This window comes from Carex rostrata, chromosome 4 (genome assembly GCF_964058835.1).
Source record: "Carex rostrata chromosome 4, lpCarRost1.2, whole genome shotgun sequence".
Lineage (NCBI taxonomy): Eukaryota > Viridiplantae > Streptophyta > Magnoliopsida > Poales > Cyperaceae > Carex > Carex rostrata.
Genome location: NC_135921.1, coordinates 7,537,332 through 7,564,103, shown reverse-complemented (window position 1 = coordinate 7,564,103; position 26,772 = coordinate 7,537,332). Strand labels below are relative to the sequence as shown.

Genomic DNA, 26,772 nt, shown 5'->3' with positions numbered 1-26,772 from the left:
CGGGCAGTCCCGTTATCCCCCAGTCCCCAGACACCCATCGAGTATTCTGTCTCTTGTCTTTCTTCTCCAGTTCAGTTGAGTCTCCTTTCCTCCAACAACGGCGCCGGTGACAGGCGACAGGTCAGCTCTTCATACATTCAATTCATTCTCCCTCTCCCACTTACTTACGACCCCATTTGTTATACCCGCTGCTCTTCCCCTCTTCGCAATCATTTCTTCATTTGTTGTAATGTATCTTTTGGTTTTCCACAGGAAATCAGCCTTTACTTGTCTGTGCCACTTGGCGCAAATCAGCATCTGCCGATCTGAACAGGATTCAACAATGGTTATAATGGAGTTGGTTCCGCACGTGTAAAATGTTCTTGGGCTTTTGCTTCATACTCTATTCTTTTCTCAAGATGATGATGTATTCATTTTAACCTTACATTTCTCAATTTTGGTGAACTTTAATTGGTCTTTTGTGGAAACCTGAAATTGTTATACCAGTTCATTGTCATAATATTAATTAGTTGCATGCCACTATGCCTTGTATCTAGATTTCTTATAAAGTTAGTACCTGAACCACCTTGTCCTCTATCCATCCCCTATTCGTTTGCAGAGGAATGTGGAGAAGGAGATATTTATTTATTTTGGCATAGTTTGAAGAAAATAGAGAATGTAACTCTTTTAATTGCTTTGCATATAAATTTAATTTCAGGCATAATGGTTTTTTTGGGTTGGACCGTAGGAATGACTGTGGCAACTGGCAAGATAAGTCAATGTTGCTTACAGAAAGAGAGTGAGCTGCCAGTGCCTATGTTATCAGATACCACAGGCATTTTGCTATTTAGGCCCTGATGAATTGCAATGAAGAGAGGACTAGGTTTGCACTTTTTCCTATTAATTAATTAATTGCTTCTATAAACCAACATTACTGATCGATGAACTGAAATGTGTGTAATTGAATTATATACAAGTCCTCACTCAGTTTAGTGTATCTTCCCTTCCCCTGCTGTTATATATGCTGTGAGCTAGACATGGTGTACCTTCCTTTCTTCCCCTTCCCCTTCCCCTTCATCTACTGATATATGTTGGGAGCACTGGAGACGTGATAACACATCTAGGGAACTATATTAATTTGGAGATTAAATAAGCTTTTTGTTAAAACTAAATAGGAAATCTATTACAATAATATTGGTAACTTTTTTCGTTGTCAAATTCGTTAGAGTTATTTGTTTTCAAATGCTAAAGATATTGGAAGCCATTTGTGAATATAAAGAGACGTTACAAATTATAAAGGTTAATTGGCTTCTCTCTCTTTCTCTCCCTCTCCTGCCTATTAATAGCAGGAGTGCTCCCTTCTTCCTCAAATTCTCTCTTTCTCTCTCTCATTAGAAATTTACAAATATATATATATATATATATATATATCCCAGGATCTATATAACATGAAGGCCATCTTGTGCAATTGCCCTTCCCTCTTGAATTCTCGGGCAACCGATAGATCTTGTTCAGTCTCTGGTGCTCACAAAGTCCCATCTCGTGTTGTTCTGAGGTCCTCATATAAATGCCTGGCAATTGCCTCCCCTTTTCTTGGTACCGACCAACTCCAATCAACAGTGTACCGCTCAGGCAACAACAAGCGGCGATCCACTGTGCACAAAGTGAAAGCACTTTGGAAACCAAATCAGCGGGGCAAAATCGTTTTGTATTTTACCACCTGGTGGGCACTAAATGTCGTTTTCAATATTTACAATAAAATGGTGCTCAATGTTTTCCCATTTCCATGGCTCACTGCGACACTTGCACTAGCTGCAGGGTCGATTATCATGTTGTGTTCATGGTGCATGAATTTTGTGAAGCCACCAAAGGTGGACTCTGAGTTTTGGTTGGCTCTTTTGCCGGTAAGTTTGAATTTCTACTGTTGTTTTAGTTTGAGAATACCACATACATACGTTGCATCTTAAAACAGTTGTGTTTTTGATGCACCAATAGGTGGCCATTGCGCACAGCGTGGGACATGTGGCAGCGACTGTGAGCATGTCGAAGGTGGCAGTCTCTTTTACACATATAATAAAGAGCAGTGAGCCAGCCTTCACCGTGCTTGTGTCGACGTTCATGTTAGGGGAGACATTTCCTACCCCGGTTTACCTCTCTCTTGTGCCGATTATTGCGGGTTGTTCTCTCGCGGCTGCAACAGAGCTCAACTTTGACTTGGTCGGTAAGTACAGAAAATATATATTTTTAATTTTCTTGGAGGTTTTTGAATATGAATAACCATAAAAATTAATTGAAAACAATGTTGATATTGTCATGTATAATGTATAAAATCTGATAACCATGGAAATATCAGATTTGTATTGTGGATCACTGTTTATATGATAAAATTACAATAAGTTATTATTCTTGTCAATTTTCTGTCATATAAATGTTACTCTGAACTAGTTGGAAGGGAGCTTAAACATAGATTTAATTTGTATTTTAGGGTTTTTGGGAGCCATAATCTCCAATCTTGCTTTCGTCTTCCGGAATATCTTTTCTAAAAGGGGGATGAAAGGAAGATCAATAAGTGGCATCAACTACTATGCGTGCCTCTCAATTTTATCACTACTCATTCTCACTCCCTTCGCGCTACTACTTGAAGGCCCAAAATTGTGGGCTGTTGGCTGGCAGAGGGCACTTTTGTTGATTGGCCCTGATTTTATCTGGTATTTACTTCACTCCTCTTTTTTATTTATCTTCATTTTAATCATTAAGTAAAATTTCATGCCTTCGCATTGAAATTTGTTACCGTTAGTCCATTACCAATTCGGTTGTACCTAATGCGCCATTCAATTTGTCGCATTGCATTTTTTTTTAAAATTTGTCGCTATTAGCGGCAAAGTAACTGTAAAGAAAATTCTAAATTATCTTTGTCGGCATTCATGCCCAAGTAACTCTTTCCTACCTACCAGTGGTAAGCACTGTGTAGCACTTAGATAAGCGATACTTAGGTTATTATTGTTTTCTTACCTAATTTAAGCCTCTCAAGGAAAGTATTTGACGTTATTAGTGGCATTGTAACTGTAAAGAAAACGCTAAAGCATCTTTGTCGGCATTCACGCCCGAGTACTCTTCCCTACCTACCAGCGGTAAGCACGGTGTAGCACTTATATAACCGATACTTAGGTTATTATTGTTTTCTTACCTAATTTAAGCCTCTCAAGGAAAGTATCTGACGTTATTAGCGGCATAGTAACTGTAAAGAAAACTCTAAAGCATCTTTGTTGGTATTCATGCCTGAGTACCCTTTCCTACCTACCAGCGGCAAGCACCATTTATCACTTATATAACCGTTGCTTAGGTTGCACTTTACTCTTTACCTAATTTAAGCCTCTTAAGGAAAGTATTTCACGTACTAATTCAGTGTATCAAATGCGTTAATTCAATTTTGTCGGTATGCTTCCTTTTCTGAATGGTATTTTGTCTCTGCTACTGGCAAAAAAAAATTATAAGAAAATTATAGTGCATCTTTGTCATTTCATGTATTAGCATGTTTTTTCTATCTTTTCTTAACTGATGTTACCAGCTGTAAGCAAGGTGTATCACAGATTATACCAGATGCATTGGCATTTTTATTGTTTGTTTGCTTCAGAACTTTATTGTAGGGATAGATTATATTGACAACAAACTTGATAACTGTAACAATTGAGTAAATGGTTATTAAAATAAAAAAGTAAAAATGTAGGTGTCGTCTTTATAGTTTAGATAGTTTGTATATCAAATTTGGTGCAATTTGAGAACGAATTGGTCATCCATCGAGCAGTTTAAATAATTAATGGTTCAGTTCTACTGGCGCAAGCTGTTTAACAAATGACCCGTTCTTGTGGTGCATATTCTGCATTGCCAAATTCGTGCATACTGGTAACGCCCAATCATTGGTAGAGATTAATTTATGTTGGATCTTTTGTTGACAGGTGGGTGGTAGCCCAAAGCGTGTTCTACCATTTGTATAACCAATTTTCATATATGTCATTGGATGAGATCTCGGCACTTTCATTTAGTATAGGCAATACAATGAAGCGTATATCAGTCATTCTGTCATCTATAATAATATTCCATACGCCGGTGCGGCCATTAAATATCATTGGAGCAGCCATTGCCATCATTGGAGCATATATATATTCTCAGGCAGGTACTGATTTAGTATATAATTCATTATCGAAACTAGTATAAGCTTAAGCATGCATCTTCGTGAAGTTAAAAAGACTGTTTAATCAGCTAAAATTGTGAACTGCTGATCTTGATCTACGTGACGAGCCAAGCATTTTTGTTCCAATTTTTTCATTGTTCGATGTAGCTTGTATAAGACCAAGTGGTTGAAATGGTTGAAAATAAAGCTAAATATTTAAATTGTTAATTTTCTTAATTTCATACAAATGAACTGAACATTGGAAAACTTGTAAAACAAATGCTTAGCTTGTCAACTAGTTCAAAACTAATGGTTCAAAATAGGTTGCTTATTTGGTTCAGGCGATCTGATCATGTAATGTTAAAAATAAGTTGCTTTTTATTATGGTTGAAATGAACCGATTATAATTAGACAGCTTAGAGATATTGTCATATTGCCAATAATATTGTGCCTTATTATTTTAAAGTGTTTGCAATGTCTTGTTATTATTCAGGTTAACAACTAATTAAGCTTTGGTGGTTTTCTCTTTTCTGCTGAGAGTGGTGGCATTTTGTCATTTGTAACTGCTTAAACAGAATAATATATGTATTTTGTGGTTCTCTGTTGTGGAGTTGTGGTTGCAAGAGTTGTAACTTAGAACAAATTAAGTAGATCAGATCCTTTATGCAGAATAATATATGTGTGTTTGTGGTTCTGGTACATTGTGTTGGGCCTTGTAACTTCTAAGGCCCAAAGGCTCCCCATATTTTCTGGACATTTTTCTAAGATGAAAACAAAATCTTTGCAAGTAAATTAATTTATACTATTTTTTTTGGGTTGTGAACTGTAAGCTCTTATTTAAGAAGGTTTCATTAAAATCGTTTAGACATATATGAAGGAGATGCATTTCAAAATGCAAGTATTTAGCATGGAATTAAATGTTTTTGAAAATACCAATCAGATACTAACTAATTAAGTAGTAGAGTAGATATGTGTGCACTAATATATGGTTGCCTTCCCATTTGACCAATGACCAGTATTTATCCGCTCGAAAACAATCAATCTACAATTAGGCCCTGTTCGGATGCCTCGCTACTCGCTAGCGATGGAAATTGATAGGAATGAGTGTTATTTCCCAAGAACCTGTTTGGTAGTCATTTTTTCTTAACATGGATAGAGATTTTCTTCTCCACTTTTGTTCCCATCCTTCAATAAAAAATGAGAAATAACAAATGCACTGGGACATCATGAATTTTTTCCTATTAGCTCTCTTTCTCTCTCTACTTTATTCATTGTATCACGTGTATCTTTCACCAATTCTTATTTTTATACTAATTTATGTGCAATCATCTAACTTTTGATTGATTTTTATATTATTTTAATGTAATTAATTCATTTTTCTCTTTCTTTTATCATTTTATTTCGGATATTAAAAATTGAATCATGATGCTAAAGTAATAAGAAGAAACCATTTAATATACTCACTAAATAACCTTATTTAATTATAAAAAGTAATATTTGTATTTTAAAAAATAATAAAATAAGTATTGATATGTTATATTCCACTTTATTCAATTAATTATATGTAATAATTTTATCTAAAATAATGTTTGTTTCGTTTTACAGACAAAATGATTCTAGCATTAGATAAAATACAAGATTTTCTGAACAATTTCATTCAACTAATTAATAAATGCAACAGCTAAAAGTTGAGTTTATTAAATACACGATTAGATTATATCCATTTCATTAAATACAATTTATTTAATTATAAACAATAAATATTAATATTTTATGAAATAATAATTACTAAACGCTATACTTTATTTAATTATAATATTATTATTAATAAGTATAATTGTATGATATAAAACATTTTGGAAAGAAAAATATAATTTTTCATAACTAATTCTACGGTACAACCGAATACTCATCAGCATATTCTCATAATTAATCCAGTGCATACTCATATCCATGGATTTCCACTTTTGCAAAGTGAGTTCCCGTCCGTGTGTAATCCCATCCCAACAAACATGCCCTTAATTAATTATAGGAAAAAAGAAAGGTAAAAAAAAAAAAATGATGTGTTGTCCTGTCAATTCTGTTTGCCCATGCTACTTGGGCCCAAATATTCGTTCATGCATTCATTCATGTTTGGTTTAGTCATATCTATCAATATCATGGTGCAAGAAAATTCAAGATAAAACCAAGTGGAGCATTTCATGTTCGGCAGACAAGTTATGGGCTCTGTAATTATTTATTTTTCTCTATGGTATCCATTGTAGCCATAGCCATTGGAGAGCTAGTTTGTGGGGGCAGTTGAAATTATTTACCAATTGAGGGGTGACAATTAATAATTGTGTTTGCTTCACTTGACTTGTTTTGGGCTCGCTCATTAATATTAATATTATTCTTGTCTGTGTAAAGTATGAACCAGATGCAACATGACATATATATATATATATATAGAGTGTGTGTGTTTAATGTGTATTCGTATATATATGGGCCGATATGCATACGATCCAAATTTGAAATTTTAAAATTCAAAATGTCAATTCGAACCGTTCATCTTGTTCTCCATATTAATATGTGCTCGGAGACCAAAATTTTACATTTTTCTGAATTTTTTTACTATTTATCAAGCCACTTTGAAAATTGCTGATCCAACGGTGGCTGCTGATTTTACTGTTTTGTTAAGCCATCGTTGGATCAACAATTTTCAAAGTGGCTTAATAAATAGTACAAAAATTCAGACAAATGTAAAATTTGGTCTCCAAGCACATATTAATATGGAGAACAAGATGAACGGTTTGGATCGACGTTTTGGATTTTGAAATTTCAAATTTGGACCGTATGCATATCGGCCCATATGCATACGAATGCACATTAGTCACTCTCATATATATATATGAGTAAAGCTAGCGTGTGACATGCTCACCAAGAAAGTTTGGTGAGCATAACTCCAAAAGTATATCGGATCGACGTCAAATGCCAAATCCAAACCGTTGAAATCCATGTACTTCATGAGTGATGCATATATATGCAAAATTTTGAAAGTTTCGAGTTTATTTGCTACACGGTCAAGTGGTCAAAGAAATGGACATTTTATTATAAGTTATTTTATATATTCAATTTTTATTATTTCTTTGACCACTTGACCGTGTACCAAATAAACTTGAAACTTTCAAAATTTTGCATGTATATGCATCACTCATGAAGTACATGGATTTCAACGGTTTGGATTTGACATCGATCCGATATACTTTTGGAGTTATGCTCACCAAACTTTCTTGGTGAGCATGTCACACGCTAGCTTTACTATATATATATATATATATATATATAGAGAGAGAGAGAGAGAGAGAGAGATAGAGAGTGTGACTAATATGTTTTCGGTAGCACTTCGGCCAAAGTGCTACCGGTCCAAATTTTCAAATTTCAAAATTCAAAAAGTCGATCCAAACCGTTAGATGTGATCTCTATATTGAAATGTGCTTGGAGACCAAATTTTATATTTTTCTGAATTTTTTTACTATTTATTAAGCCACTTTGAAAATCGCTGATCCAACGGTGGCTTCTGATTTTACTGTTTTGTTAAGCCACCGTTGGATCAGCAATTTTCAAAGTGGCTTAATAAATAGTAAAAAAATTTAGAAAAATGTAAAATTTGGTCTCCAAGCACATTTCAATATAGAGATCACATCTAACGGTTTAGATCGACTTTTTAGATTTTGAAATTTGAAATTTGGACCGGTAGCATTTCGATCCAAGTGCTAATCGCTATTTAGAACCTTGAGTGCAATGCCTGAATGAGTAGAATGAGATCTGAGTCGTCAGTTTTAATCCGACACAAATCTTCTCAAAACACACCCCTGTATCTAACTGGGCACCAAATTCCAATTGCTCGGCTGGGAGCTAATGAGAACTAATTGTACTCAGTCAGGTACCTGGAGGATACGGATTCTTGTTTATATGGGTCCATAAAAAAAAAAAAAATAAGGATTCACTGGCTACTGAAAACATATTAGTCACACTCTCTCTCTGTCTGTATATATATATATATATATATACATATGAGAGTGACTAATGTGCATTCGTATACATATGGGCCGATATGCATACGGTCATAATTTGAAATTTCAAAATCCAAAACGTCGATCTGAGCCATTCATCTTGTTCTCCATATTAATATGTGCTTGGAGACCAAATTTTACATTTTTCTGATTTTTTTTTACTATTTATTAAGCCACTTTGAAAATTATTGATTCAACATTGGCTTAACAAAACAGTAAAATCAGCAGCCACCGTTGGATCGGCAATTTTCAAAGTGGCTTAATAAATAGTAAAAAAATTCAGAAAAATGTAAAATTTGGTCTCCAAGCACATATTAATATGGAGAACAAGATGAATGGTTCGGATCGATGTTTTGATTTTGAAATTTCAAATTTGGACCATATGCATATCGGCCCATATGCATACGAATGCACATTAGTCAGACTAGGAAAATGAGGTGTTTAACTTTTCATCATTAATATTTGAGAAAATTTGATATATGCCATCATGACTTCATTAATTAGATATTTATCCATCAAAATTTTAAATTTAGTTATTTCCCCATTCAAACTCATTCATTTTATTTATATCTCCATTTAGTGGTTTAAACAATTAAATATACTATTAATCAGTCAAACATGGCTGGTCGAGGAGGCGTCAATGAAAACAGTGCGAAAAATGAATTCATCTTTTTTGAATATACTATTAATCAGTTAAACAATTGAATTCATCTTTTTTGAAAGACAGAACAATTCTTGTAAATTAGTATTTTTAAGAAAAGTTTGCTTTGCGTTTTTATTGCTTCTTATATACCGGTACATATCTTTATCTGGTCTTTCGGAAGAAGATTTGTTATACATTGGAATGGACGTGAGTAATTATAATGTAATTATGCTTGAATTTGAAATTTCTAATGAAGTTCAACACTTACCGTTTGATAGTAGAATTCTAATGAAATTTCTAATTTTTTGGATTTTGTATGAGAATTGTTAAACTCTATACATTGACAATATGTCATCTTGTATGAGAATTGTTTTTTTTTTTAGGAGGGTTCAAATGCCTCCATTTTTTAGAACTTTAATAACTCAAAATTTAAACCTTAAAAGTCAAATAAAACCGTTAGATGTGATCTATGTTATTTTCTCTATATGCTTATAAAAAATTATCACATTTCAAATTTGTTTTTATGTGAATCAATAAGTTGAAAAATCAACGTCTACAAATTATCTACATTAGTACGTTTTTACAAGCTCTTGATGACAATTAAAATAAAATTGAAATGTCATAATTTTTTATGAACACATAGAGAAAATGATCTAGATCATATCCAACGGTTTTATTTTGTCTTTTAAGTTTTAAATTTTGAGTTATTAAAGTTTTAAAAAATGGAGGCATGGTGGAGGCACAAAAAATGGAGGCATTTGAACTCTTCTCTTGTTTTTTTTTGGCTCTCTTATAATATGTCTCCGTTGCAACGCACGGGCACGATACTAGTATATATATAGGAAACATTGAAAACAACGGTTTTCAAACCAGCATAATAAATAGTAAAAAAATTTCAAAAAATGTAAAATTTGGTCTCCAAGCAGATTTTAACATTGATTGAACATCTAACGGTTTGGATTTGTTGTTTGAATATCAAATACTAAAATATGACCCCGTAAGCACCTCGGTCGAAGTGCTTCCGGTAGCAAATTAGCCAGACTCTATATATATATATATATTTAACAAAAATAAATTTGACATTTATGGACAAATAAATATGTCATATGTTCATCAATAGCCAATAGATATTAAATTGCGACTTCTGATTATATAAAATTCTTATTCATTGATGCAATTAACAATATGAGAGCATAGTTACTACAATTGGGGAGGTAAGGTGGAGCTCACCAGAAAAACAACAGGGACCAGGTGCATTTTCATAAAATCTCCATGCAGTTGTTTCCACCTGCTCTAGAATATTAAGAATTCTGTCACAATTATTTGCAAATGACTAATTAAGAAAACTGAGATTATTAAGAGATTCAAAAGGGAACTAATTTAGTACAAACTTCATGACAAGAAAATTTTAAAATTCGCAGCCTGAAGGATGTAAAATCTGGCACCGGACGCAAATTATTATATTGATTGATTGATTGTCGTTAATTTGTCAACGCAAACACATCCCACATGGCATGGGGGGCACATTCCACAGCACAGTGGGGAATTAATGTATGTACATCATTACCCAAACACGGTCATTTCATTTTCATTTATCAAACTTTTGTCTCTCTTTTGTTGTTCCCAAATTCTAATCCCACGTGGGCATCATCCTGGATTTTTTGCGGCCATTCAAACTTCTTGCATTTTGTGTTCCGGCCTCATCAGTGCCTCAGTGGAGGAATTTTAATTCGGAGTGGTTGGAAGTTGGAACGACAATGGCAAATGATAAAAAATTTAGTAATAATTCAGGTTCGATTTGGTAGGATCAAAAATTTATGATTCAGTAATAATTCAGGAATGATTTAGTTTCACAAGGAAGAACAAAAAAAAAAATCCAAAAGATAAAAAATAACAAACAAAAAATATTAAAAATAAAATTTGTGAATTTTTTTCACAAATAATTCGGTCAGCTGAATATTTCACCATGCGGCTCAGAAACAAAAAAAAAGTTTATTCGCGAATAAAATACGAATTATTAGCGAATAAAATGCGAATTATGTTACTCTGGTTGGGACACAGTGACAACTTTATGATTTTGGAAACGTTCAGTTAAATAAAAAAATTCGTAATTCGAGAATAATACGGATGTAATTCGGAATTATACATTGAGTTCATTTCGAAAATCTTAGTCCCGGCCACAAGGGAACCAAAATATATATATATATACTAGGAACTGAAATATATATATCATTAAGACAAATATATTGTTATTTTTATATCGATAAATTTTACATCCGAATTAATATGGTCAAATGCACGAAATTCTATTTAATATCCATACTCAATTAATATTGTCTTGAAACAAAGAACCAATTAAGGTCTATCATTCTAAGATTTGATCATGTTCGAGATGGACAGCATGTAATGCATATTGAATACAAACAAAACTAAACAATTTCTGTATTATAATTTCTTCTACAGTACATGCATATATGCGCAGCTACTATGTAGAAATGTACGCCATTACTTTTGAAGATTCTGATTAGCTGAGTTAATTATTTATATGAGATGCTTTATAATTTCAAAACATTAAAGGACACAATCTACAAGTTGTATATCTCCAAGCAATCTCTGAATTAAAGAAGGGTATTTCATAAAAATAACTAGTATTATACATAAATAATCTTTCTCAATTGGTTAATTCATTAATGTATCACTACGTACACTATCATTATATATCTATTGACTAGAATATTATTTTCTTACAAAATCTAATTTGATTTGTATCAAGCATAATTATATTTTTTTTGTACATATGGGGCTAGCTGTACGTATTTTATAGTTTTAGATTTTTAGATGCTCCGATAGGTACGATACAACATACGAGGGCATTCCATATATATAATTCAATTTATTATTTGTGGCAAGCACTACTAATGATTAATGATTGAACTACCTCTTCAATAATTTTTATGAAATTGGAAGATAGTTTGCAAGATCACGAGCATGGAATATATATTGGTTATAATTGGTTGGACACACTGACAATAATTAATATTATTCCCAGATACTGTCCATATGTGTATATGCACGAATCTTCTATAATTATGTATATCCATATGTATATTAGTTCGAAACATTATTATTATTATTATTACTATTATATTAGATTTATGTTTTGGACATAGCAACGAATTATTTTCATAAACCATAATTAATAAAACGAATTTTACGGAACCAATATGATTGGTTTTTTTTTTTTCAAAAACCATAAGGACCGTGGGGTTCCTACGGTCTCAAATTTTTTTTTTTTTTAAAACATAATTTTTTTCAGACCGTGGGGTTTCCACGGTCTCAATTTTTTTTTTATAAAACATAATTTTTTTAAATTTTTTTTATTTTTTGTATTAAAATACTAGAAATGTTGAATTTATTTCTTTGAAAATTGATGAAATACAATAAAATTTGATTTATTAGAAAGACTGCAATAAATAATCCGGATCAATATTTTTCAGGTCGGGTTTTTCGCGGCTGTAAGAAAAATTAATATATTTCTTTATGTGTTATTAGAAAAAAATAAAAATGCTTAGATTCTGAGTTATTGATCCCGGTTCAAAAGTCACTTCTAGGTAATCTAGAAAATATTGTGATCCTTCTAGGACATTTAATTTATAAAAAGTTATATCTATTTTGAGAATTCTTTTTGAATAACAATCATTAAATAACTTAAATTTTTTTGTTTTTTTCAAAAATAGATACAACTTTTCATAAATTAAATGTACTAGAAGGATCACAATATTTTCTGGATTACCTAGAAGTGACTTTTGAACCGGGATCAATAACTCAGAATCTAAGCATTTTTATTTTTTTTCTAATAACACATAAAGAAATATATTAATTTTTCTTACAGCTGCGAAAAAACTGACCTGAAAAATATTGATCCGGGTTATTTATTGCAGTCTTTCTAATAAATCAAATTATATTGTATTTCATCTATTTTCAAAGAAATATATTCAACATTTCTAATATTTTAATACAAATTTAAAAAAAAAAATTCTGTTTTATAAAAAATAAAAATTGAGACTGTGGAAACTAATGGTCTGGAAAAAAATTCTGTTTTTTTTAAAAAAAAAAAAATTGAGAACATGGGAACCCACGGTCCTTATAATTTTTGAAAAAAAAAATCAATCATATTGGTTCCGTAAAATTTGTTTTATTAATTATGGTTTATGAAAAAAATTCCATAGCAACGGCGCAGACACCGAGATTTTTATTTTTACCCAAAAAATAAATAATTTTATTATAAATAACCACGTTTTTCGAAAATTTTTATTTTTACCCAAACCGCATATATTCTGTGCGGCCCGAATTAAAAATTCGGACCGTATAGAATATATGCGGTCCGAAAAAAAAAAAAATTTTTTTTTTTTTGATTTAAAAATTCGGACCGCCTAGAATATTTGCGGTCCGAAAATTTAATTTAATTTTTTTTTTTTTTTTTTTGCTTTTTTCAAATGGCCTAGGCAATTTTTGAGTGATAATATCTCACGATCTGTTTAGATATTTTGGATGAAACTTCACAGTCTTGTTCTACGATCTCAAGACTACATGTCGGTCAATTTTCATGAATTTTGAAGATGTTTTCCTATGTTAACCAGGGATGCAAAGTTGGACTCAGAAACACTCCTTTAGCAGTTCGGGCAATTTTTGAGTAATGATATTTCACGATCTGTTCAGATATTTTAAATAAAACTTCACAGATTTGTTCTACGATGTCAAGAATACATGTCAGTCAATTTTCAAGAATACATATCGGTTAAGAATACAAGTTTGTGAAGTTTTATTTAAAATCTCTGAACAGATCGTGAGATATCATCACTCAAAAATTGTCCGAAGTGCTAAAGTAGTGCTTATGAGTCCAACTTTGCATCTCTGGTTAACATAGGAAACCATTTTCAAAATTCATGAAAATTGACCGACATGTAGTCTTGACATCGTAGAATAAGTCTGTGAAGTTTTATTTAAAATATCTGAACAGATCGTGAGACATCATCACTCAAAAATTGCCCAAACTGCTAAATGAGTGCTTCTGAGTCCAACTTTGCATCTCTGGTTAACATAGGAAACCATTTTCAAAATTCATGAAAATTGATCGACACGTAGTCTTGACATCGTAGAACAAGTCTGTGAAATTTTATTTAAAATCTCTGAACAAATCGTGAGATATCATCACTCAAAAATTGCCCGAACTGCTAAAGGAGTGCTTCTCAGTCCAATTTTGCATCTCTGGTTAACATAGGAAAACATCTTCAAAATTCATGAAAATTGACCGACATGTAGTCTTGACATCGTAGAACAAGACTGTGAAGTTTCATCCAAAATCTTTAAATAGATCGTGAGATATTATCACTCAAAGATTGTCTAGGCCATTTGAAAAAAGCAAAAAAAAAAAAAAAAAAAAAAATTAAATTTTCGGACCACAAATATTCTAGGCGGTCCGAATTTTTAAATCCAAATTTTTTTTTTTTTTCGGACCGCATATATTCTATACGGTCCGAATTTTTAATTCGGGCCGCACATAATATATGCGGTTTGGGTAGAAATAAAAATTTTCGAAAAACGTGGTTATTTATAATAAAATTATTTATTTTTTGGGTAAAAATAAAAATCTCGGGCGCAGACAGCCAGATACAAAAAATAGACACAGGCATACAGTACTGTCTTTGGAAATCAGAGCTTATAAGAATGAGGCCAGGTGGTCCCATTTCCCATTTCCCATTCCCTAATTCCGAATAATTCCTAAATCCTAGGCGGCGGTGATTTAATTTCTTTACCAGCTCCCGTATGAAATAAATCTGCTACGATCCTATGTGGATTGTAGGTAGTGGTTTGACAATACCTGAGAAGGGCAGCTCGTGCCCGGTCTGCCTGTGCCCGCTCTTCGGGGTATCCGTGCTCTAGCCCGGGTATAGGTGGGAAAACGGGTATGGCGGGTACGGATATTAAACGGGCAGGGCACGGCTTTTCGAGAAAAAAACGCGACCATATCCAGACCGAAATGTACCTGTGTCCGCCATACCCGTGCCCTTAGTGCCCGTGCTCGTGTGCCCGTGCCCGTGATACTTTTTTTTTTTTTTTTTTTTAAATTTCAAAATTTAAACCAAATTTCCCTCCAATTCTCCATATATAATTTTTTTTAATAAATATGTTCAATATGTAAACAAATAAACATATTATATATATATATATAGGCTGTGGCTAATTTGCTGCCGGCATCATTTCTGCTGGCAGTGCTGCCGCTGTTTTTTTTATTTTGTGATGTCCAAACAATAAATCCAAACCGTTAGATGTTTAATCTATATTATAATCTACTTGGAGACCAAATTTTACATTTTTTGGAATTTTTTTACTATATATTAAGCTGGTTTGAAAACTGCTGATTTCAATGCTGCAGAAATTTACTGAAATCAGCGGTTTTCAAACCAGCTTAATATATAGTAAAAAAATTCCAAAAAATGTAAAATTTGGTCTCCAAGTAGATTATAATATAGATTAAACATCTAACGGTTTGGATTTGTTGTTTGGACATCACACGGCTAAATATAGCCCCGGCAGCACCTCTGCTGAAATGCTGCCAGCAGCAATTTAGACAGACCCTATATATATATATATATATATATATATATATATGTATATGTATATGTTTATACATATATTATACATATATTATATTATATATACATATACAATTTTTTTCTCTTCATTGCATTCATTAGAAAAAAAAGGGGCACGGGCTTATATGTATATATAATTCAAAATGCAATTATAATATCACGGGTGTGCATATATAATTCAAAATGCAATTTTTCTTGTGACTGCACATGTGTATATATATGTATATGAGTATATCCAAGAAAATCTTCATGTATGATTACAAATAAATATTTTCCTTCAAATCTTAAGCTAAATTTCAAGCTTTATATTTATTTCATACATAAAAGTTATTATAATTAGTGTATAATTATATGAAGTTTAACATCATTTTTCTTGATGCCAGCATGGAGTTAAAATAAAAAGTATAATTTAGTGTCTAATTAATTTATTAATAAAAGTTGTCATTTTAGTTTAAACTTGACTAATCTGAGTTTCTGATGGGTTTGATATATTTTTAAAAATGTGATTACACCAGCATATAGAGCATTAAAAAATACACATAATTGACACAAATTTTAATTTATTTGAATTTTTCTACAATTAGTTATGAATTTTCAAAGTTCTATCGTTCGAAAAAACTTTAAACAACCATAACTTTGGCTAGGAAAGTCGGATTTGCGCGTATGATGACTTTTCGGAAAGGGGAGGACGAGAAAGATCAATTTTGCCCGGGTGGCACACCGTGCATTGTTGCATCGGAAGCATCAGAATTTAAAAAAAACGTCGTTTAGTGCCTCAAAAATCCAGTTTAAGTTTTCGTTCGACGGTAGACGTATAATGATCAGTATTTTCAAAATGGCTTAATAAATAGTAAAAAAAAATCAGAAAAATATAAAATTTGGTCTCCAAGCACATTTCAATATAGAGATCACATCTAACGGTTTAGATCGACTTTTTGGATTTTGAAAACGACAACATGACTTATAAGCATATACCCTCATATGCTTATGTAAGTAGAGTAGCCAACCTCTATATTATATATGCATATACATATACGGTTCAGATCGACTTTTAAAGTAATTGATTTAAGTAACATTGTTTTAAAATAATTAGTAATTTTGATTTATATTTAAAGTAATTGATTTAAGCAATATTGTTTTAAAATAATTAGTAATTTTTATTTATAAAATATATTATCAATTTAAAATGAACGTTTAGAAAATATATTATCAATTTAAAATGTAAACTAAAAATTTCGAGATATAAATAAATTATGAAACTATATAATTAGAATGAGAATTTGAAAATAAAATAAAATGACTCGTGTAAAGAAATAAATAAATACATTTGTACTTAGCCGAATAAACATACAAATTTTTGTAAGAATAATTTTTATATATAAGTTACAAATTTTATTTATTTAGGAATTATAAAGATGTGACTTTATAATTTTATGTTTATATATATATACACTATTTGATATTGAACTATTCAGATTTTAAAAGTCGAATTATAAACACGTAATAATATTTTTACGACACTGTTAAAAAAAAACCAAAAAAAAAAACCGGACCGCCCGGCCCCCCTACCCGGACTGCCCTGCTCCTCAAGGGTACAACGGGCACGGGTATAGGATGGGTAGGGCACGGTTTTAAAAAAAGGCCCCTACCCGACATCAATACACTAATTGTAGGGGTCCCACGATTCAAAATCCAATCTTTCATTTGTTTTGAGATTCGTGCATAAAAATAACTTCTATAGAGATTCGTACAACTCAAAAAAATTAATAAAAGGTTATGAATTTAGAATCGTACGATTCTACAATCTCTTAGGTTCGTAGCAGATTTATTTCTGCTCCCATATTAATTATACATGTATAGATAATTTTTTTTTTATTATGGCAACATCATATTCTAAATGATGTGTCATATTATAAAATTGTCAAGTATAATTAAGCTGGCCAGCGTAGAGGAAAACTGGCTCAAAACATATATGAATGAAAAAACTTGAAGTCAGTGAGATGGCTTGAAGGCTATATATATCATTTTGTAATGGAGATACCCTCAACAATATCCTCAATTTTAGAATTTTAGATTTGTTTTTTGTTTTTTTTTTTTAAACTCAAAAACTCATATGAAGCTGCATGCCCCTTCATTTAAATTAAGAATGGTCTATTAGACATGCATACATCTGTGGGCTCTTACATTTTTTTCCTTACCAGAAGCTTGTGCATGTTTTGCAAATGTACACCCAATTAATTCAACATTAGAAACTTAAGAATTTTTAAAGAGTTTTTTTTGTCATTTTTATCGAGTTTATTGAATCGTAATAGGGCACGAGCTGCTTAATTTCATGATTTCAAATATTTTATTTTTCTAGAAAAATACATTGCAAGTAACGACCTTGAATATAATTACGATTATATATATATGATTTATGACACATCGTACTATATTTTCACTTTTACGCCTGCACGTCTGTGTTTTAAAATTTGGCCTTGATTGCGAAATTCACTTGGAATAAATAAAGTAGCCAGTCCCCATCTTTAATTATTCGATTCATTTATGGACATATCCAAGTCATAGATTTCTTTTCGGATAATCTTTCTCCTCTCCATTTTAGAGAAACTTCTAAATTATATTTATAAAAAGTTGAGGTATAGAGTTGTCCTTTTCCTCTCCATTTTCAGATAGTTTTTTTCCTCTCCATTTTAGAGAAACTTCTAATTAAGTTTTATGTTTAAAAAGAATGAGGTGTATATATATAGTAGGAGGAATCTTTGCTTGAATGAGATTCGGCATTTTGAGCTGCATAATTTAATTTGTGTATATATAAAAAGGTATAAGTACTGTAGTTAATTTATATATATTTATTTTTAACTACAACACAAAATAAATATTTTTATGGAGCATCTGATCACTTTATTTATTGAAGTGTTATCAAAATTGATAGAATTTTCCTTGTTATTAAAATAAAATGACCGAGGAAAAAAAATTACTAATACGGGCAAACTTTCAACGAGTGAGGTACTTTTTAGTGTGGGTTTCTTGTCCAATTCACTTTGAACAAAGTTTTATAAGAAGTCAAGACTAAATCATTCAATTTACAATGAAAAAAAAAAGGTTTAGATTTATACGAAAGAGGTTTTAAATTCATTTACTTTATTTCTAACCAAGTTAAGCCCTTTGAGGCAAAACTCATCCCTTTCTTTTATTATTTTGTTTTTCCTTTTTTTTTGTGGGTTTTGTAATTGCAAAAAGTTGTATACTTCATATTCCAGATTTAAGATGCTCTCCAATCCAAAACGAGATTGGAGAGATAGAAAGGCTGCAATTAAATTTATTACCACTTGCGAACGTGCATGCAACTATCTTGATTTTCAACTGTAAAAACGGTTGAAAGTAACTACCTTGTCAAGACCATTGTCTTAGGAATATGGATTCCATGAGGCATGAAAATCGTGTATCTGGCGTGTATAAATGTACTGAGGTTGGCGTCGCTCTTTAAAAATTAATTAAGGAACTTGATCATGACACATCTTTAACAATATAATTAATTATATTATTATTTGTCAGTAGCTAGCTTGTATAAGCCATGTGGTCATGTATTGTAGCCACATTGGATCCAGATAACTTTTTTATGAAGAAGAAGTACAAAATAATATTGTATATGTAGATAGAAGGATAAAAGGTGTGAAAGATTAATAGCTCTATAGGTTGGGTTAGGTATGGAAATGCTTTCTTGTGTAGTTGAGGTCAAGACCCTGTGGATTTTAACACCTCAACTCCTCTTAATTAGTCTTTGGCATCTTCCTCATGCTTCATATAACAATTTTGCACCCAATCTCTTTTTCTTCAAGAACTCTGTCCCTTTCACACCATTTCACTTGTTTCATTTCTAATATATTATATATTAATTCTGTCTAAACTATGACTACCATTAATTCTATGAGCTATATTAATGAAAAACACTCAATAACATACCTTCACCATATTCTTTGGTGGTGTCATTGCACCGGAAAAATGATGTTCGATTACGAGAAGAGTATGTTTTATTTGCGAGGGTAAAAATGACTATTGTTGAAAATAAGTCGATAGAAATTACTATTTTTGTGGTTATCGCTATCATTGACGAGAATATCTGCGAGAATACCGACATTAATTATTCAACACTTTTACACTTGCAGATAAAACAAATTATTGTAATTAATTCTGAAAACAAATATAGAGAATTTGACACAAGGGGATCGGGTTTTTTTTTTTTTTTTTTTTTTTTTGGGGGGGGGGGGAGTGGTGGAGGATCATCGTTTCATTCTCTTAAGCTCTGCCACTTAAAATAATAAATTAAGTAATTACAAAATGAATAATATATATGATCTGAATAAAAAAACAAAGTTTGAATTAATCATGGTACTGACTTAGAAAGGTAGCGCCTCTCTAAAAACAATTTAAGCATGTACTTGTGCATTAGAAATAAAAAAAAAATGAAATCAAAATTTATTGAATGAATAAATATAAATGTGTAGTACAGGACTTTTTCAACATAATGTACAGAAAATGCCAAAAATAATGACACTAATGAAGTTTTTGAGTATTGTCTCACAAATTATCTTGTTGTTTTCAGGCTATAACGATATCAAGATTTGAGCAATTAAAAATAACAAAAAAAAGAAGAAGAAGACAAAATGCATGTTAAAATTTTTTAAGGTAGTCAGAAATTTAGCGGGATGATATATTACTTGATGGTACAAATATATATCTAATTGCAGTTAATATTTTTCATGAATTGCAATTGCACATTTAAATTATAAACTATTATTACTTTTTTAAACTAAATTGATTACAAACTACGTAATAATTGCATTAGTTTTCCTATATAAAGTGTTGTTCAACACTTAGTTGCAAATTAATTTTATCTAAACTAACATTTAACATTTTCCTTTTGGCCTTCCGCCTGAACAAGAAAATTAATTTGAGTCAATTAATATGCAATTATCTGACTTAATTCTTCCCTAGGACAGTAGAAGAGAAGATATGCAAAATAATCTTAATTTCCCTTTCTATGAGTAGTAAAAAAGAAAAGAAACTTTTTGTAGACTCAGCCTAGCTAGGAATGTGTCTTCCTCTACCCCACAAAAAATTTAACACAGCCCCTTATCTTTTACGTTTTTTATACCCTGCCTTTCCTCACCCTTTCTCTCTCCTATGATGGCACTTGTGTGTCTCTCTCACCTTTCTTCCTCTTATATAGCCATTCCATGTGCAAACTCACCTTGCTCATAAACATATATACTCTTAACTTGTACATATATAATTATTAATGGAGAGATCAATTAGCAATTCCGTAAACACTTCCATTACAACCTCTGAATCTGAGGAGAGTAGTTGGACAACCTACTTTGAGTATTTCTTGGCCTCAGAGGAGAAGAAAAGAGGAGACACAGCAGCTACTAGCAGCTCTCTATCATTATTATCAAGCGCCGAACACGATGATGTGGCACCAGGGAATTCTGTGGTCTCTGATGCAGCATCATGCGCTGCGGAGCTACCATTAATCGGTGGCGGCTTTGCTGCGCTTTCAGGAGCTTGTAAGAATGTCAAGGTCAAGAAGAGGAGAGTGCGTGGTTTGTTCGATGAAGATCCATTAGAGGATACTGCTAGCTCCCCTGTAAATAGCCCTAAGGTAATTAATTATACACTGATTCTTTTCAATATCATGTCTTTGCTCATAGATCTTGTTAAATTACATCAATCTATTTTGAGAAACATAATTAATTATTACTAGTAATAAACGTAAGGAAATTCAGGCTTCATCTAAGGATTTTTATGTGTTTATTTATGAAATAAGTAGTGTTTCCTTTTTTTTCTTTACCAAAAAGATACCTTCAGTATTAATTTAAAGATATATAACAATATTAATTATGTATTCCTAATCAAGGTGGTGTTATTAGTCTTCTAATTGACATCTTCGTATATTTTGATAACATTTAATTTTCGGTGAACACTACTGCATGCCACGAGTGATTGGTTCAAAGAAAGAAAAATAAAAGAAAGAATGAGGTGTAGTGTGAAATTGGAAAATATACAGAATAAAAGATTAATATATTTTATGGCATATATTTTTTAAATACCCTATTAAAAGTTTGTACCAACTTGCAATCCTTTTTGTTTTGCCTTTTCTTCTTCCTGCAATTTTTCATAGTTTTTTCATGTAAGTGGGGTTGGAGGTGGGGGAGGCATTGTTGAATAAAGTTGCCACTTGCTTCCTTTACTAACAAGTTAGTGTTTGTCTAGACGGACTTTTGAACATGATTGTTTATACTTTGGGATCCTTATTTTATTTTTTCTTATGTTAAGGTGTTATGAATATCTATCTCCAATTAAGGTTTCAGAGCAGAAGTTCACTGCATGGTTTATTTATTGTGTGTGATTCTTACATTTTCATCTGCAAACTCATGGATTTTTTTCCTAATTAGATTAAAGCTTATTGCAATCAACATATACATATGCATGCATGCATGAAAAGCCATGCGTAAGTTGTAAAATTTGGATACCCTTAAAAGTTTTCTATAATCTATTTGGTTGAAAGGATATATCATGAGAAACTTATCTAGTGTTGTTTTGTATTGAATTGGTGATTTTGAGGGATTTTTTTTGTTACTAATTTTCTTATTATGATTTTGCAGGTTAGTGATTTATTTCAGCTAGAATTGAGCTCCCCCAACCAAGTAATCTCATCAAGGAGAGACACTAGGATGCTTCCAAAGGTAATTAATTTAACTTTTGTTGTTTTGAAATATGATGATTTAGATATGTCAACAAATTGGTATGAGTAACTTGCGATAATTGTCAAATCAATTAGATAGTACTTGATGCATGACTAAGTCTATTAAAATAGCAATTTGAAGACGTACATAAATCGATAAACAAACCCTTCCAAAAAAAAAAATGTATTAAAACTTATTTATTAATACTTGTGTACAAAAAATGCCGAGAAAACATTATTTAAATTTCTTGAAAATTAAGTTTGATTTGAATATCTTGGTCAAAAGTAAATGATGTGTTTACGGAATATAATCAGCAATAATATTTATTTGAATATTCTAATTAGCTCGAGCTATTAATTAATTTGGACGTTCTAATTAAGAGGCATCCGCCTATGCATTATTAAATTAAGTACTTAAATCTCAATATGCCATAATTATAATATAACTTATTACTGCAAATTAAGTACTGTTAATTGCCAAGAACCAATAAACCAGTAAATCTGCAATAATCAGATATGTGATCAGCCCATGTTATATATGCTAAATTTTATGAATGATACAAAAGTATTTGCCTATATCCTTTTAAATGGATATGTCTTTTATAAAGGTAGATAATTTTGGTGTGAATCATTATTGTAATATTCTTCAAAGATATTTGCAATATTAATTGTTTTTGTTTGCACTTACAGGAGTCTGAGATATTACAAGGCAAAGGAGAGGAGTGCACAGAATTACAGAAAAGAGGGCTTTGTTTAGTGCCAATGTCCATGCTTTTAAACTACGATGGATAACAGGTCGAAATCAATCAGTCAATCAATCAAGAAATCAATCTAATAATAAATTCAAGAAGTTGAGAGGTGTAACTAATTGTGATGGCTCTAGTTTAGTGTTCATGATTTGGTTATATATATATGCTGGATGATTAGTTTATTTTGATGGTTTAATTTGTATCATATTATATATACACGGCTTTAGCCTTGAGAGGATGCACCATCTATATATATCTATCATTGGTTAGATCTGTAGGTACATATATGGTCTAGTATATATTATGGGTTTGGTGTATATATTCATATATAATTAAAATTAAATATTTTAACAGTAGTTGAATAAGACCTGACCTCCTTAGTATATGATGAATAGTATATAGCTGCCGACTGGAGAAAAAAAGAAGAAATAAATTAAGAAAACAATAATAGACTTGTACGTAAACGAAAGTGAAGATCAATTCTAACATTGATTTATTCTTACAATTTTTAATTAGAGATAGTACTGTTCTTATATATATTTTATTTTTGCCAAGTAGGTACGTTTTGACAGAATATTATATAGATCTATAATTGATGAAAGTATTTGAAATTTTCGCTTAATATTGTTGAAGACAGCAGCAATACCATATATACCAGAGATATACGCCATAGGATTTAACATTTCCTTGATTAGGTAGCTAGGCCTGACTCGATTGACAACAAATTCTAACCATTCGATAAGAATCCCAGAGATGAACAAACTCCTAATTAAAATATCTAGCAGATCGTTTGTTAAACAAAGGTACGTCGTGATATTATTAAACTCTCTCTCTCTATATATATGTAAGTGTAACAACTAACAACTAACAACTAATTAACAACTGCAAAAGTGCTTATCCCCATTAACACAACAAAAAGTTATTGTTCCACAACTGATAGAGATTGCTCAATGTTATTTAAAACTTAAGCATCAACAACTTTGGTATGGAAATTAAGTTGTAGTTCGAATTTTTGTTGAAAATTTTGTCTTATTTATATGTAAATAAATGTTATCTAAAACATTCTATATCTGGTATGAATTCCCATGCATAACAAATTATCGATAAAATAAATCACTATATCAGTGCTATACCTGCCAATATTAATGGAAATAAATCTGCTGTAATTCAAAAGGGATAACAAGACCCTGTTATTCCGATCCCAGCCGTTGAACTTTGTCGAGATTTGGGCACGAAAGAATTTTTTTCTTGAGATTTGTGTATGAAAAAACTTTGAACGGTCGCGATAGTAATAGCAGGGTCCTGTGATCCATTTGGAATAACAGCAGATTTATATCCAATATTAATACATATCCACGAGATGAAGAACGACACGTTTAATGGTAGACTAGCTAGCTATAGCTTATAGGCACAAGAAAGCTAGGGAGAAATTAAGCAAAAAGGGGAATATATTTCGCGAATGTTGGCTCTTGAACAATTAATACAAAATGGAAAGCCAAACCAATATTTAAAGAAAGTAGTTAACACGTACCTTTCATGAACTGGTAGTTGTAGCAGTTGCCAAATTCAAGGATATGTTGAAAAGTCCATGTGAACTGAACAAATCAAGCACTGTGGATTCACCGTACCAAATGACATTAATGACATATATAATCCGTTTCTTTTCTTTTCTTTTTTAATGAACTTTTGTTATAGATGTTGGAAATATTAATTTTTCATGTTTCCAAATATAGGCACTTCATTTCATAATTTTTCATATGAAAAGTAATGTCTTATCTAAGACGTGGTAGGTTTTCATATAATTAATATATATATTACATATATTTGTTCGTTAAATAAAAGATAACTTATTCGTTCACCTCTATGTTCAACAAAAATTCGTTAATTATTTAATTTATATCTGAACTTGCACGTGTTTATATGTAGTTTACAAATTAATTAATCACTTTACCTTTTCGAAATATACATAAGTTTTGTTGATAAGTAACAAAACAGATTTTTTTTTTTAATTTTTATTAACACATATATAAGATATATAAGCACTTTGCTATCCAATATAATATATGAAATACATGCAAGAGATACAGATAAAGCTATTTGTCCTCTTCATAAAATTAAGCCATGCCAAGAGGTTTTACGTAGTCTATTAATTATGAAGAAACAACAAAAAGAATCTTCATGTGACTTGAATTTATTAACTAGAGGAGGATTTAGGGTGCAACTTGTTCCTAGCAAAACCTAATTACATTATTTGGTAGGTAATAAAATCCAGCCGACGGGGCATTAATTAATTAATTAGGAACATATATATATGTAGCTAGTGCTGTTTGTAGCAATTCAAGTCCAAATTCATATAATTTTGATTGCATGGTTAGCCACATGTCTCTGTGTAAATTCAGTTCTGTTGTGGAAATTTGATTTGCGAACTGCCAACATTAATTTATCATTTACATTCGGTGCATGCATATATATAAGTTATGATCTGTGCTGTTCTGCTATCCAATTAATTAAGTTGCGAATTGTGTGGCCGTTTTATATTGATCTCTTGTAAATTTTAAGAGTAAGGCTTAGATGTTATAGATAGCATAAGGTCTTCCGTGTTACGGTCTTAAGATCTATTGTATAAATTTTAAAATTTGATCTAAGTAGCTCAGTAAATTAGTTATAAAATAACCTTGAAGAATATCAATTTTTAGTATTTTTGAAATTTTTTTACAATTTTTTTATAATTTATGAAAGATAATAAAAAATGGTCTACAATGTTAATATTTATTTTTAAGTCATTTTTTGTCATCTTTCATAAATTATAATTTTTTTTTCAAAAATGATAAAAATTGGTATTTACAAGTTCATAATATAATTAATTTATTGAGCTACTTAGATTGAAATTTGAAATTTATACGATAGGTTTTTGAAGCCATAGTATGAAAGGTCTTATGCTATTCATAGCACCTAATTAAGTCTTTAATTTTAATTTAAGTTGATATTGTGTGTGTGCGCGCGCACTCTTAAATTAATTGAACAATTTAATGCTCGCCGGTTATCATTTCATTTGAACAGCCCACTGCACTCTTCGCCTTATATTGAAAATGTAAACGAAAAAAAAAAAAATCCATGCATCAATTAATGATTCCTTAAAAATTAGCGATCCAGAAAGCAGGCATCTATTGGTCCGTCTGTTAATTAGATGCAAAAAATTATTGGCCACACATTGCAACTGCAACATGCAAAAAAAATAATGCACTTCTGATGAATTGCTGGACTGCAGGATGAATTTAGAATTCGACACAGATAATTTAAATCACATGGGTTGACCTCTCCATGTGCAACGCATTTTAAGGTAGCTAGCTAGGAACATCAGGTTTTATTATTCAATCTTCAAAGATGATAGAAAATGGACCAATGATTACTGTTTAGTGTGTACATGCAAAAACACAAATATATTGTTGGGGTGGGAACAGTAAATTTATTTCTTCATGTTCTGACAGAGAATATCGTTAATTAGTACATAAGCAATCAACATAGAGGGAAACAAATAATTAATTTGGAATAAAAATTTATCGCCAAAGAGATTTTGTCTTCCATTTTAACTCGGTAAAATTAAAACTATTACTTCAACTCGGTGTTTTTAAATGCGATTTTGTTCATATATGTAAAAGATCACTGCATGTTGTATATACGGATTTACTATGTGTTGTTAAAAGAATATACATAAAATAAAACTAATTTATAACACAACGATGTTCTAGTATAGAGGTTTGTGCTCAGAATAGGATC

At 31.2% G+C, this 26,772-nt stretch overlaps 2 protein-coding genes across 4 annotated transcripts; both read left to right on the top strand.

The window, feature by feature from the left end:
• Positions 1–4,844, top strand: LOC144553353 (glucose-6-phosphate/phosphate translocator 1, chloroplastic-like). Of its 3 annotated transcripts, XM_078301478.1 has the most exons (8): positions 1–120; positions 253–406; positions 698–862; positions 1,798–1,883; positions 1,975–2,200; positions 2,465–2,687; positions 3,936–4,153; positions 4,644–4,844. In XM_078301478.1, the coding sequence occupies exons 3-8, from the start codon at positions 847–849 to the stop codon at positions 4,646–4,648; spliced, it is 774 nt and encodes a 257-aa protein (XP_078157604.1). In that variant the 5' UTR covers positions 1–120; positions 253–406; positions 698–846; the 3' UTR covers positions 4,649–4,844. The 3 variants fall into 3 exon arrangements, with proteins under 3 accessions (XP_078157604.1, XP_078157603.1, XP_078157602.1); XM_078301477.1 differs by having other exon boundaries at positions 253–862; positions 1,416–1,883; XM_078301476.1 differs by having other exon boundaries at positions 253–862; positions 1,416–1,883; positions 3,936–4,844.
• Positions 4,845–20,654: 15,810 nt separating this feature from the next.
• On the top strand, positions 20,655–23,222 carry LOC144552976 (vascular-related unknown protein 1-like). The gene is made up of 3 exons (XM_078301034.1): positions 20,655–21,163; positions 22,167–22,247; positions 22,937–23,222. Exons 1-3 carry the CDS (start codon positions 20,801–20,803, stop codon positions 23,036–23,038), a joined length of 546 nt encoding a protein of 181 aa, XP_078157160.1. The 5' UTR covers positions 20,655–20,800; the 3' UTR covers positions 23,039–23,222.
• The last annotated feature ends 3,550 nt before the right edge of the window (positions 23,223–26,772 follow it).

Excerpts from the sequence above, each read along its gene's own strand:
- LOC144553353 (XM_078301476.1), top strand. The coding sequence starts at position 1,428 with ATGAAGGCCATCTTGTGCAATTGCCCTTCCCTCTTGAATTCTCGGGCA. Across the intron at positions 2,201-2,464 it reads GCTCAACTTTGACTTGGTCG|GGTTTTTGGGAGCCATAATC; the intron begins GTAAGTACAGAA and ends TTTGTATTTTAG. Across the intron at positions 2,688-3,935 it reads ATTGGCCCTGATTTTATCTG|GTGGGTGGTAGCCCAAAGCG; the intron begins GTATTTACTTCA and ends TTTTGTTGACAG.
- LOC144552976 (XM_078301034.1), top strand. The coding sequence starts at position 20,801 with ATGGAGAGATCAATTAGCAATTCCGTAAACACTTCCATTACAACCTCT. Across the intron at positions 21,164-22,166 it reads CCCCTGTAAATAGCCCTAAG|GTTAGTGATTTATTTCAGCT; the intron begins GTAATTAATTAT and ends ATGATTTTGCAG. Across the intron at positions 22,248-22,936 it reads ACACTAGGATGCTTCCAAAG|GAGTCTGAGATATTACAAGG; the intron begins GTAATTAATTTA and ends TTGCACTTACAG.